The sequence below is a fragment of the Oryza sativa genome, chromosome 1, assembly GCF_034140825.1.
Source record: "Oryza sativa Japonica Group chromosome 1, ASM3414082v1".
Classification (NCBI taxonomy): domain Eukaryota; kingdom Viridiplantae; phylum Streptophyta; class Magnoliopsida; order Poales; family Poaceae; genus Oryza; species Oryza sativa.
This window is the reverse complement of record NC_089035.1, coordinates 1,395,596-1,409,097: the sequence shown is the minus strand read 5'-3', so window position 1 is coordinate 1,409,097 and position 13,502 is coordinate 1,395,596. Positions and strand designations below refer to the sequence as shown.

Genomic DNA, 13,502 nt, shown 5'->3' with positions numbered 1-13,502 from the left:
TTTCACTTGAAGCATCATGATGTCTCTCTGTCGGAGCATGGTAGGTTCTCACTTCCTCTCCGTGTAGGAGTATCTGCTGAAGAAATTGGACTCAAGTATAGTTTGGTTCTTGTTCTGTTGTTTGCAATGAATTTCAGGTGATGTCGCACATGTAATATTTGCTATTGACATTAACGAGGATGCCTTAGCTTGTTAGCAAGACAAGATATTCATCATTAAAATACGGATTAACCTGATCCCAAATGAACTCTGCTCACGCCCTAGCTAGTCTTTTTCATGCGTACACATTTTCTGCACTCTGAAGTAGTACGCATAATTCATACTCGTCGTACTTCTCATCTTTTAACAACAGATTGGCGATCTAGCATGAATATATGCATGCTTGGAACCAGAAAATTCAGGATTAGTAGCATGGCAGGAGAGGACAACATCAGAAATCTGTGAATATCTGGTCTTGTTGAGCGGTCATTCAGGGAGGGAACGGCACGTCCGTATACACCGTAAGCATGGAGGACAGATCATCAGGATACGCCATATTATACGTATATACGACAACATAATGTACGTACTCGCATCCAAATACTGTATGCAATGCAATAGGTAGCCGATCTTGTCTTGCAGCCATAGGTGATATAGGGGTGTGTGTGCAACCCTACCTGTCCTTGTGCCTGGAGGTAACAGTAGCAGATAGCAGCTACTACTACTGCATGTAGATTGTAGAGTATAGCAGATAGCTTTGCTGGTGCTTGATTACTGTTTCTTTCTACCCTTTCGGTGGCACTGGTTGGCCGGTTGCTTTGATGATGCAGTCACATCAGGAGGAGCACAAGCTAGCTTGGCTCACGCCATTGCTAGCTGCAGCCCCATGACGATACACAATTGGGGTTATGTTCAGTTCATGGCAGAGAACCACTGTAGTCTGTAGCTTGGTGAGTTGAGACTACAGTGACGGCGACGTACGGCGAGGCTGCAGCGAGGGCGTTGGCCGGCCGGCCGGCGGCGGAGAAGGGTGGCGTCGATTGGACGAGACTTCCATGGTGATACGGCGAAGTAGCCGTCGGAGTCGGCGAAGAAGCCGTGTAGCCGGAAGGCAGTCGGCAAGAGCTCCGTCGCCTCATGCCTTTTATGAACGGAACTTTGAACGCGTAAAAAGATTGCACGTCAATATATTAGAAGAAAACGCAATCAGTCACACCGACCTATGCTAGGAGAAAGAAGAAAAAGCAAAATAAAAGGCTAAAGCTTAGAAAACTACGGCAGCTAAGCACAAACTCCAAACAGCAGGACCGAGCCACGCTACACTCCCAATAAATTCCCAAAAGCGGTAACACGAGTTATGGTCCTTCGAGTGGATGGACTCCAAAACCACTTAGACTAATTATGAATGGAACTCGGTTTATGGTCAAATATTACACGAGCGCACAAACAAATAAGTTAAATATTATAAAGTTGAAATTTTAATTTTAATTTTATTGCTGAGAAATGTGATGAATACAGTCATACAGATTTTTGCAAAATTCGTAGCGTGCAGGAGTTTAGAAAGTGTGCTCGCGATGATCCAAAATTTATAAGAAAAATCTTCAAATAGGGACTTTTTATGAAAACATGGGATGATTATAAACAGTAAACAGGGACCCTTTTTCACAAAAATGTCGGATAGTCGGATCCCTATCAATAATCACGATTGTTTATGTGACTATTGTAAAAATATTGAGCCGCTACCAGCAACAAAATTTGGATCCCTATCAATAATCGCGAAACTTTGGGGTTGAACACGATCCGCTGGCACGGCTGCTGGATAGGGTTTGGGCCAAGAAAGAAGCTAGGCTGAGGCCCAGTCCATTATTATTTCAGAATTCCTAATTCGCGCATACGCGCTGACTTCTGGCTCACGGACCACGCGTATGCACGGCACCATGCGTCAGCGTGATTTTTTTTTCGGGATTTTTTTTCCACAGCGAGCGCGTAACTAATCCTTTTTTTTAGCGTGAAAAAAAAACCATAAGTATTAGATAATGAAGATAATCAAGATAAGATTTGTTTTTTTACGAAGATTTTTTTAAGTAATAGATTGAAAAGAAATTTATACGTGAAGTCAAATTCTGAAAACTTTCAACCCATATTTGAAAACTTTTAACCCAAATTTAAAAACTTTCAACTCAGATTTGAAAACTTTCAACTTGAAAATTGAATTTTTTTTAAGTCAAATTTTGAAACTTTAAACTTTTCATCTCAAATTTGAAAAACTTTCAACTCAAATTTAAAACTTTCAACTCAGATTTGAATACTTTCAACCCATATTTGAAAACTTTCAAGTCAAATCTGAAAACTTTCAACCCATATTTGAATACTTTCAAGTCAAATTTGAAAATTTTCAACTCAAAATTTGAAAACATTCGACTCAAATTTAAAAACTTTCAAATCAAAATTTAAAAACTTTCAATTCTACATTTGTAAAGAGGTGTGCGAAAGATTAAAAAAAATTAGAAAAAAAGGTGAAAAAATAAAAGAAAACGAACGCCAAAATTGTAAAAGAAATAAAAAAAGAAAAGCACGCGGAACGGGAGGGGCCACGCGCGCATTAGCCTCCCCCTTATTATTTAGTTCTAGCTCTGCCTAATCCTATTGGATGATCAACGTGGTGTTTTTTTTTTTTTGAAAGGAAGCCCATCCGGCCAATGTAAATGTTTCGGCCCAAAACACTCGCAAATATTGAATTTGATCGAGTTGTACATGCTGACACGTCGGTTTCAACAGTCACCGCAACGGGATGACTTGCGATTGCGAAGTTGTGAGTTGCCACAGCGCCATATTCTCACCGTTGCCGCCAGCCGGCTGTTACCTCTGTTGATTTTGTTGGCTCAAATTGGATTATGTTGAGTTGAAAGAACACATTTAAGTCCAACAGGTCTCTCTTTACACGATCGATCGATGCACGAAGCTTCAAGTTATAATTAATGGCCGTCCATTTCTGTAGATGTGGCACCTGCTCCTGTCGACGAGCTTGCCATGGCAATGGCAGCACGGAGGAGGAGGAGAAGAAATTGTTATATGCATCATTTCCTTCATGATCCATTCTAGGACTGCGCAATTTGAGCACTGTTGTTTACGCTGGATTAAACCGTATTCCTCCCAAGCATTGTTGTCATTGCCTTATAGTAGTAGCCTGATGGGCTGTTAATTCTGAAGAAAAAGAAAGGAACATGGGAGAATAATGCTAGTGCTCTCCCTTCAACCAGCATCATCTCTCTATATTCATTTTGTGGCCTACTCCCTCCGTACCACGGTACTCCATACAAAGTTTTAGGGTTAGACACGGTTATTAAGAAAGTAGATAGAAATAAGTGGTGGAGGGTTGTGATTGGATGAATAATAGAGGTAGATGAGAAAAGTGAATGGTGGAGGATTATAATTGGTTGAGAAGAAAATATTGATGGAGAAATTTTTATATTTTAGAATAAATCCTAAAGAATAAAGGTTGTTATATTTTAGGATGAATGGAGTAGTATCTTTATGTCAAGTGCGACTGGTTTGTCTAATCCCTTAAGCTAGGAGTGCGACTAGTCGTACTTCTACTACTCGTTTACTCGAGCTGCTAGGAGTTCAATACTCCTACCAATCAAAGTAGATTTGCATTTACTACTTGGATCGTCTGATGCTGCCGGCGATTCTGATGCGCCTATGGCTTCAGTCAATTGATCATCGTCTCTATAGGCTTCTTCTCCTGTTCTCCATATGCTTCCTTTTGCTCATGGCTCATCTCTCTTTCACCAGGCTACTATTAGTCTATTACTAATTTATTTTTTGTCCCAAAAAATATATTTTTCATTCATTTTACACGTACCAATGTAAAAACAAATGTTATAATGCCTTTTACTCTATCAAATCACAGTATCATTGTCATCCACTTTATCTTATTCGTAATTTTTATAAACTCCGGTGCAATAATCCCTTGTTCTAGCTTGAGTTGCCGTTCATCAGAGATGTAAGAAGGAAAAAACAGCATTACATTGGATCTTGGCTAGAACTTCACATTGCGTTCAGTACCCGATTGATCAGCTGATCAAGTGGTCTAAACATCTCATAACCTCCTACTTGAACAACATTGGAGCAATTAAATGTGGATAAAAAAACCAAATACACAGTTTACGTGTAAATTGCGAGACGAATCTTTTAAGCCTAATTGCGCCATGATTTGACAATTTGATGCTACAGTAAATATTTTCTAATGACGGATTAATTACACTTAATAAATTCGTCTCACAGTTTTCTAGCGGAATCTATAATTTGTTTTGTTATTAGACTACATTTAATACTTAAAATGTATGTCCATATATCTAATGTGATATGCTAAAACTTTACACCCATAGATCTAAATACCGCCTCAGTCATGGCAACGAGTAGATGTAGCCAGGGTTTGCAAAACCGCCGGTAACCACGCGGTTATCATGTTTACCGCGGGGTACGGTAAAAGAAAAACCACGATAACCTCCTTAAATTCAAATACATTTAAAAAATATTGAAAGTTTGATAAATTTTACACGATTTCGTACGGTTTGCCACGATTACCGCGTGGTAATCGTGCTTATCGCCGGGGTGCGGTAAGACGGTTTGGGAAACCATGGCTGTAGCTAGGTGACTTTGAGTACGCAGCCGCAGACAAATCTACTCGTGGGCGAGACCTTGTCAGGCGGCGGAGAAGGTGAAGTTGATTGGACGAGAGAGTTTAATGACGACGGCCGAAGAAGATGGAGATGGCGGAGGACTGGAGACCTGGAGTGAAGGAGATTTTGCATTAGGCTAGTAGGCCCAACAACAAAGAAGCTGTGTTGAGGCCCAATACAATTCCATTTGCTCCGAATTCTGAAAGACACGGGCCTGTTTCGTTTCTGTTCTAGTAGCTTGAGCTGTCGTTCGTCCTGCCATGGCAAGCTCCTCGACACAAGCCGCTGCCACATGTGCAGCCGGGACGGCGGCTACCGGCGCTGCGTCGCCGTCGACCACATCCTGTACGCCATCACGGTGCCCTGCCCCAACGCCGCCCACGGCTGCGCCGCCAGGACGCCCTACCACGACAGCCACGGCCACGCCGCCGGGTGCCCCCACGCGCCGTGCTTCTGCCCCGAGCCCGGCTGCGGCTTCGCCGCCGGCGCCACCGCCGCGCTGCTCGCCCACTTCACCGGCACGCACGGCTGGCCGGCCACCGTGATGTGGCGCCGCAGGGCGGCGGTCGGCGTCCCGCTCCAGGAAGGCAAGCGGGTCCTCAGCCTCCTGGACGACGACGGCCGCGGCAGCCACCTGTTCCTGCTCAACGTCGCGCAGGCCGGCGAGGCCGGCCTCGTCGGCACCGTTCTCGCCGTGGAGGCGGCGGCCCACGGGCACGGCGACGCGCCGAGGTTCGAGTGCAAAGTGTCGTTCGACCGCCGTGGCACGGGGTGGCGGCAGTCGTCGACGTTCGGCGTGAGGAGCACGAACCTCTCCGGTGGGTTGCCGGCGGACGGCTTCGCGTTCGTGGCGCCCAATCCGCCTCCCGCCGCCGCCAGCGTCACCATCACCCTCTTCGACATCTCCTCCGGAGAACCTGGCAGTGCTCTCCGTCCAGTCTTACCTCGCTCACGCCGCTCCCGCACTCGCTTGAGCGCGACGACGACGGCGGCGGCGGCGGTGATTCTCCGGTGACGACATGGGCGGGCTCCAATGGCGGCAGAAGCTCTCAGGCAATGGCATCCACCGAGGATGCAAGCAAAAAACAAGAGATTTTGTGGATATCTCTTTTCCTCACTTTTGGCTGTGTAATGTAGGAAAAGATAACTTCCCTTTGTTGCACACAATATATATAAACTTCCCTCCTAATTATGCACGTCTTTGCTGGAACTATGGCTGTGTTTAGATCGAAACTTTTAACTTTTTTATCACATCAAGATGTCATACACATACAACTTTTCAGTCACATCGTACCAATTTTAATCCAAACTTTTAATTTTGAAAAGAACTAAACACTGATTATTATACTTCCTCCGTTCCAAATTTAAATTACTTGTTGGTTTAGTGTTGTTCTAAGTCAAACTTTAAAGTAGGTTTGATCATTAGTTTTTAGAAACGATAAGTAATTTAAAACGAAGAAAGTATGGCCTGGTTTAGTTCCCAACTTTTTCTTCAAACTTCTAACTTTTCCATCACATCAAAACTTTTCTACACATATAAACTTTTAACTTTTTCGTCACATCGTTTCAATTTCAATTAAACTTTTAATTTTGGCGTGAACTAAACACACCCTATATGAGCTCATCGGTGTTCACTGATATGTGGTGACATATCATTGGACTGTTTAGACCATTTGATATGGATCGGTATTCTAAAGTGGAATAAAGGACTTATAAGAAATGTGTATGATTTTTTTTTTAGAAAACCGTATCCTGTACTCCGAAGTTTAGGAAGGGTATCACGATAATAAGAGGAAAAGAACCGAGTGACTATGTGATTCTGTATTTGCTTCCTTTGCTGGTTGCTGAAGAATTTCTTTTATTTTTATTTTTTTTATTAAAATATTTACAAAAAGTAATTTTGTGTTTTAAAATTTTACAAAACTAGCTGCCCTCTGCGAGGGCGATATTTAAAAATCGCCCTCCCAGAGGGCGATTTTCGTGACGTGGCTGACCACCGTTAGCGCACGCCTAACAGCCGTCTTTAGGCAGCCTGCCATTTTGCAGGCGGCCCCCTCGCCGCCCTTACGGAGGGCGGTTTACTACTGTGCGGGGGGCCGCCTGCAAAAAACCAGGCCGCCCTTTTGCAGGGAGGGCGATTTTTACCCCTCCGAGTATAAAACCCCTTCCCCCTCTCAGAATTTTCATTATATTCACTCAAAATCCAGAAAAAGAGAAAGAGGGAGGGGTGAGGAGGAGGAGAAGGGGAGCGGCGAAGCCCTGCTGGTTTGCTGACTCCATCACAGGTAATACATTCATTTGAAATGTGTTTCCATTTTTTTTTTTGCATTTTAGTTTTTTTACCATATACTTTAGTAGATCTGTAGCACACAGCTTATTTTAGAATTTGAGACATAGGACATACAACTTATTTGTAGTATCTTTAACTTAGGGCGTAGTATGTATTGATGAATGGGGGGTTAGATCTGGTTAGTATGATATGAACTTAGTTAACATAGATATTTTTTCATCAAGCACAATGTCAAGTAAGGTTATGTTTCAGATAGTTCACGGTGAAGGCAACCTTAGATTTGGTCCTGATGGTGTTGATCTGTCAGATTTTGTAATGACATCGAAGGGCATCGATAGGCCTGCCGAGAGATCATTTCAGTCAATTTATAATTGGTTGATGCGAGTATTTAGAATAGACTCAGAAGTCCACACAATGTCAGTATCGGTTGTAGTGAGTCGTGCAACGGAAGGTTATTTTTGGGAACTCATGCCGATGCATAGCACTGTTGCTTGGAAACGGTATCTGGAGATGGCTTTTGAAAGGTCATGGCCCCTGGTTATTTTTGTGTCGGTGCATGAAAATGATAGAAATATTGCAATGGAAACTGAAGATGTCGAGGGTCCAAGCCATGTGGGGGATTTTGTTGAACCATCGGGGGAAGATGAGGGAAATGACACAGGGGTGGTGCAGGCCATGGGCGTGGCAGATGAGGGGGAGAGAATCAGTACAATCATTGATGAAATGGAGAGGGAAGATTCGGATAACGAGTAAGCGGAGGGCGATGCATCATCCGACGAGGAAGGTGATGTAATGCCCACTGATTGGACAAACGAGGACTTCTCGGGACTTGTTATCTCAGAGGGACATCATGTACCTTGGGAATACAAGGATAACGAGGTAATTGAGGGTGCTACATATGCTCATAAGGAGGATATGAAGGAGGCAGTGAAGCATTGGGCGGTCTCATTGATGAGAGAGTTTAGGGTGGTCAAGTCAACCAATTATGTGTATGAAGTGAGGTGCGTGAAAGAAGATTGTCCGTGGCAAGATTATGTGTATGAAGGGTAAATGGAAAGATTATTGGAAAGTTAGCATTGTGACCGAGCACCAGTGCCACTTACAAGGGGTCGAGAAGTATCACCGCAACATCACATCAGCTTTTGTTGCAAGTGAGATGTACAGCAGTGTTGTCGGTAACTCTGGCTTTGAACCAAGAGCAATTATTAGCCACATTGAAGACAAATTCAAGTACACCATAACCTATGCCAAGGCTTGGAGAGCAAAACAGAAGGTTTTAGAGATGAGGTATGGCACTTTTGAAGCATCATATGATAATTTGCAGCGTCTGCTGGCCATCATTGCCCAGAGGAATAGCAATACATACTATGACGTGCATACATTTCCATCGACTGTTGATCCTAACAAGAGTGTGTTGCAAAGAGCCTTTTTCTCATTGGGTGCTTGCATGAAGGCTTTTGTGCACTGCCGGCCTGTGTTGACAAGCAAGTTGTGGAATAAGTTGGATGAGTTGACAAGCAAGCAAACTGACGAGCAATCTCGTCGACCACAAGCTGAAGGCGACGAGCCTCCAGTACTTCTTGGTGCACTACATGATGACCCACCCACAATGAGAAGGAGGTCAGGATCATCTATCCGAAAGTTCAGTCATTGGATTGAGAATGAACCAAAGGAGAAGTGGTCTCTATTGTTCGACACCGATGGTTCTCGATATGGCATAATGACAACTAATCTAGCCGAGGTTTACAACTGGGTAATGCGAGGAGTGCGAGGACTACCGTTGGTTGGTATAGTCGAATTTATCCTTCACGGCACGCAGGCCTACTTCTGGGATCGATACAAGAAAATTGGTCCCTCAATGGTAGATAACAAGATAATATTTGGCAGCGTAGTGACTAAGTAATGGAAGATAAAATTGCAAAGGCACAGAGGCATAGAGTTGTGCCTCAAGGAACAAAAGTTCATCGGTATGAAATAATGTGTGTTGATAGGAGCAGGCGTGGAATCATGCGTAAGCATGCTGTGCACGAATGTGTATTGAAGGCTGATGGGGGATGCAGTTGCACCTGTATGAAGCCTAAGCTTCGACATCTGCCTTGCTCTCACGTACTTGCAGCAGCAGGTGATTGCGGCATACGTCCCGATGTGTACGTGTGACCTTATTTCAGGAAGGAAGCAATCTTTCATACTTGGAGTGAGGAGATATATGGGTTCGGGATCTCAGGATCTAACACAACTCAGAGGTCCCAAGTTTTTTTCATTCCCGATCCATCAAAGTTAAGGGTGAAAAAGGGGCGGCGTCGGACTAGACGCATCAGAAATGACATGGACGAGTCGGAAGCTGGTGGGAGGACTCTACGCTGCAGCAAGTGTGACCAACGCGGCCGTACTTACAAGAAATGCCTGAAGACTGCACAGGGTCCAAGCGTCGAGGATGTTGGTCCATCTGGAGAGGCAAGTGATGAAAGAAGACCAGCTGGGGAAGGAACAACAACCAGGCGAGCACGTCCCAGGCGTCCTCGTGCGGCAGGTGATGCGATGGTCTAATATTGTTATTGAACCATGAACTCGAGCACTATTGTATCCTAATTAGTACTGAGACTAAGTATTTCATTCATGTAATGTGATGAAATTAGTAGTCATGTATTGCGAACTATTCAGTATTGTATCCTAATAAGTACTGAGACTAAGTATTTATGTCATGTAATGTGATGAAATTAGTAGTCATGTATTGCAAATTATTGCGTATTGTATCGTAATGTTGTCGTACCAAGTACTCATATGTTGTAATTTCAATGAATTTCGTTGTAATCGTTAAACAGTATGTTATTGTGTTGTGAACAATGTGAAATAACATTGTACTGTTGTTATAATCTCTGTAGCATGCGACATCGAAGTTTATACTATCATTAATTACTCATATGTTTAAGTAATTGCACATTGAATTGTTGTTATTTATATTTATTATGGTTCTGATAATTATTTTTGATGCAGCTATGGCGAACGACACACCTGAGCTCTTGAGTCGTGGCATTGACAGGAGCCACCGCTCGTACCTCTCTGCGGTACAGGGTGGGTAGCTCGGCACCTTCCGTCCACGTCCTTCACGCCAGCTGTTGCGTGTCGACCCGCGGCACGTTCCGTGGTACGCCTATTTTCAATTTTTTTAAGCAGATTTGAGTCGACTTTCAATTTGGAGATATTTAACCATTTGCCACATTTAGATATGGCAATTAACCTTTTGCCACTGGGCCCACATGTCATAGACACATGTGGACCCACATGTCATTGAGATAGAGGTGGCAAATAGTTATTTGCCAAATCTAAAAGTGGCAAATAGTTAAAAGCCCCTTCAATTTGATGTACTAATTTTCAACTTTCCATTATGCAGGTTGCGTGCGGTAGGCTTCCTACCACTTTGTAGGCTTGTTGAGGCGGGGGCAGACGAGAGAGACCCTGCGAGGCGGTGGGATGCAGACCGGTCACTCCTTGCCGCTCTGGCAGATTGCTGGAGGCCTGAGACGCACACGTTCCATCTTCCCTGTGGGGAGATGGCTCCGACACTGCAGGACGTGTCGTACCTACTCGGACTACCACTGGCAGGAGACACAGTTGGTCCCGTTGACGGTGGTGCTGGCTGGCAGGAGGATATCACTGAGCGCTTTTTGCCCGTGATGCGCCGTCCAGGTCTCCCACCGCCCACTGCACTACACGCGTACACTACAGTCGGGCCTACGAAGGCTTGGTTGCTTCAGTTCACTGTAAATCAGCTGGTCGAACTGGTTTATATTCATTTCCACCAATATTTTGATTTGAACTAACTGTTGGTTATTAATTGTAGGCGGAGATGCTCCACTCGGACGCCAATGAGTACTCGGTCCGACGCGCCCTTGAGGCGTACCTGCTCTGGCTGTTCGGTTGGGTGATGTTCACCAACACCCATGGGCATGCTGTGGATAAGGGTTTGATCCACTACGCATGGGCCATCGTGGATGCTGAGCCAGAGAACGTGCCATAGTGGAGCTGGGGATCTGCAGTGCTAGCGGCCACCTACCGTGCCCTCTGTGAGACGTGCACGAAGACTGACGCGGGGACGATCTTCGTTGGTTGCCCACTGCTCGTTCAGCTTTGGGCAACAGAGAGGTTCGCCATAGGACGGCTTGTGGTGGACCCCACAGCCTACACGATAGGTCGCAGCGCGGAGTGGCCAGAGGACGGCCCCACGATGGGGACGTACTGGTGTCGACGTGGGGTAAGTGAAAACTCTATTGATTTCGTCATTTATTATATTCATTGGTCATTCCTGACATGTCTTTCCTTGTTTCCCTTGTTCAATGGTGCAGCGCAGTTACGCCCACGTGCAGGTGAGACGGAGCTACCCTGAGTTCGTGTTCGAGTTCGACCGTCTCTAGCCCAACGACGTTGTCTGGGAGCCGTACACGGAGGAGGCCGTCACAGTGAGAGCACCGCTTGGACTTTCGTCCTTGTGCACACGTGACATGGCCTACTGGCTCACGACCTTACCGATGGTGTTCAACATCTACGTCGAGCCTCACTGCCCCCAGCATGTGATGAGGCAGTTCGGCTTGAGGCAGGTCTTCCCGGGAAACACAGCGCCTACTGTCCTCCCTGCAAACCACTTGTAACATCCCGGCCTAGGGCTTAATAGGATTAATAGAATACTCATATCAACAAGTTGCAACTTCTTTTCCGGAAGCCAATCTCCAAAGAACTCCAGGGTTAAGCGTGCTAGGCCTGGAGCAATTTGGGATGGTTTCCCGAGTGCACACGAGTGAGGACAAAGTATGCAGAAAAGACATGTGTTGGTCTGTGAGGGCAGTCTATGACCTATGAAAGCTGCCAGATGTAAGTGGGCCCGGCCTGGGGGAAGGCGGGACGTTACAAAATGGTATCAGAGCCGACTCTCGCGGTTTCACGGGCACGTGTGTCGCAGTTGCGCAGACATGGTGCGCATGTCTGGTGTAGACCGGGAGTGGTTACACAGCATGGCATATGCGCTGGCACTGGACACATGGACGTGGCCAAGAGAGGACGATCCTGGCCTAGGGTTGATCGACGGGGGCATCGATCTCTCTTAAGGGGGTGAGGATGTAACATCCCGGCCTAGGGCTTAATAGGATTAATAGAATACTCATATCAACAAGTTGCAACTTTTTTTCCGGAAGCCAATCTCCAAAGAACTCCAGGATTAAGCGTGCTAGGCCTGGAGCAATTTGGGATGGGTGACCGACCGGGAAATTCTTCCCGGGTGCACACGAGTGAGGACAAAGTGTGTAGAAAAGACATGTGTTGGTCTGTGAGGGCAGTCTATGACCTATGAAAGCTGCCAGATGTAAGTGGGCCCGGCCTGGGGGAAGGCGGGACGTTCACCACTCGTGAGTACAAAGTGTTCATCGAGTTATCTAAGTTTCTGGTTATGACAGGTTGACTCGCCGGGGACAGCTACCCGGCACACTGTGGGCACCACGCGTATAACAGTACGTGGGTGACTGGGTGTTAGCCCCGAACGAGGTGATCGACGAGTTCGTTCCACACTCAGAGGACACCTACAGGGACTACCTACGGTGGTACTTGCCTCGCACTCATGGCCGTGTGACCTTCACTCCAGCCGCACCACAGCCGCGACCGACTTGCCACTGTCAGGGACGAGTACCCCACGCACCGTGATCGAGATTACTTCATGGGGGTATGTCGAACTTCTACTCACTTCTGGCAATTGTTTCTACTCAGTTCCTTCAATTATTTTCCTACTGACATGCTGTCTTATGTCTTGAATAGGCCGACGCGGCACGAGCTGTGAACGCCGATATTACCTCGATAATAGTGAGGTTGGACGCCGGGCTACACTTGAGTGATGCTGAGCAGAGGATTACCTTCGACCGGATGCAGGAGAAGATGCGCGCTGTCATGCACGTCTTCTCTTGTCGCAGCGCCATGGACGCGATACCTCCACCTGGTCCAGTACCACCACGTCCACGCGCCCCTAGTACCGGAGTTGTGCGACCTATAGCTGTTTCTTCGCACGGTACTGCTCCGCCCAGAGGTTAGTTCAAGTATATATGATTTATTCTCGGTAACATGACTACGTCCTAACTAAATATGTTACGCGCAGGTCCCCGTCTGCCTTCCGGCACCTTTGTCGGAGGCAGCAGTTCGTCACAGAGATCGCCGATCCCTCGTCCTGACACGCAGACGCGAGGGATCTTTGCTAGTGGAGCCTCTTCCTCACACGCCGGTGGCACAGGTCCTACTGGCCGGTTCTACGACGACGACTTGCACGGGGCGCCAGACCAGGAGATACTTGGGTCCTCACAACTTGGCGGAGCTCCGGAGGCGCACACCCAGGAGCAGCCACTGGTCACACCAGTGCAGGAGGGTCGAGCAGGCCATGCCGTACCACCGGACCGTCTGACGTACTCCCAGGGACACGTTAGGGCGCAGGGCAGGAGGGACCGGGTAAGAGGCCTCGGCAATAGTGGTCCACCTATTGAGTGGTTGTGTGCACTTTTCTTTTGGCTTACTTTTGC

At 46.3% G+C, this 13,502-nt stretch overlaps 1 protein-coding gene and 2 pseudogenes across 1 annotated transcript; all 3 read left to right on the top strand.

Annotated features, from left to right (window-relative positions):
- Positions 1–4,513: 4,513 nt before the first annotated feature.
- Positions 4,514–5,782, top strand: LOC107275945 (E3 ubiquitin-protein ligase SINA-like 11). Its single transcript, XM_015780837.3, has one exon. It carries the CDS (start codon positions 4,957–4,959, stop codon positions 5,677–5,679), a length of 723 nt encoding a protein of 240 aa, XP_015636323.1. The 5' UTR covers positions 4,514–4,956; the 3' UTR covers positions 5,680–5,782.
- Positions 5,783–7,108: 1,326 nt separating this feature from the next.
- On the top strand, positions 7,109–8,857 carry LOC136352025 (uncharacterized; annotated as a pseudogene).
- A 1,093-nt stretch (positions 8,858–9,950) lies between these two features.
- Positions 9,951–13,387, top strand: LOC136351941 (serine/threonine-protein phosphatase 7 long form homolog; annotated as a pseudogene).
- Positions 13,388–13,502: the final 115 nt, after the last annotated feature.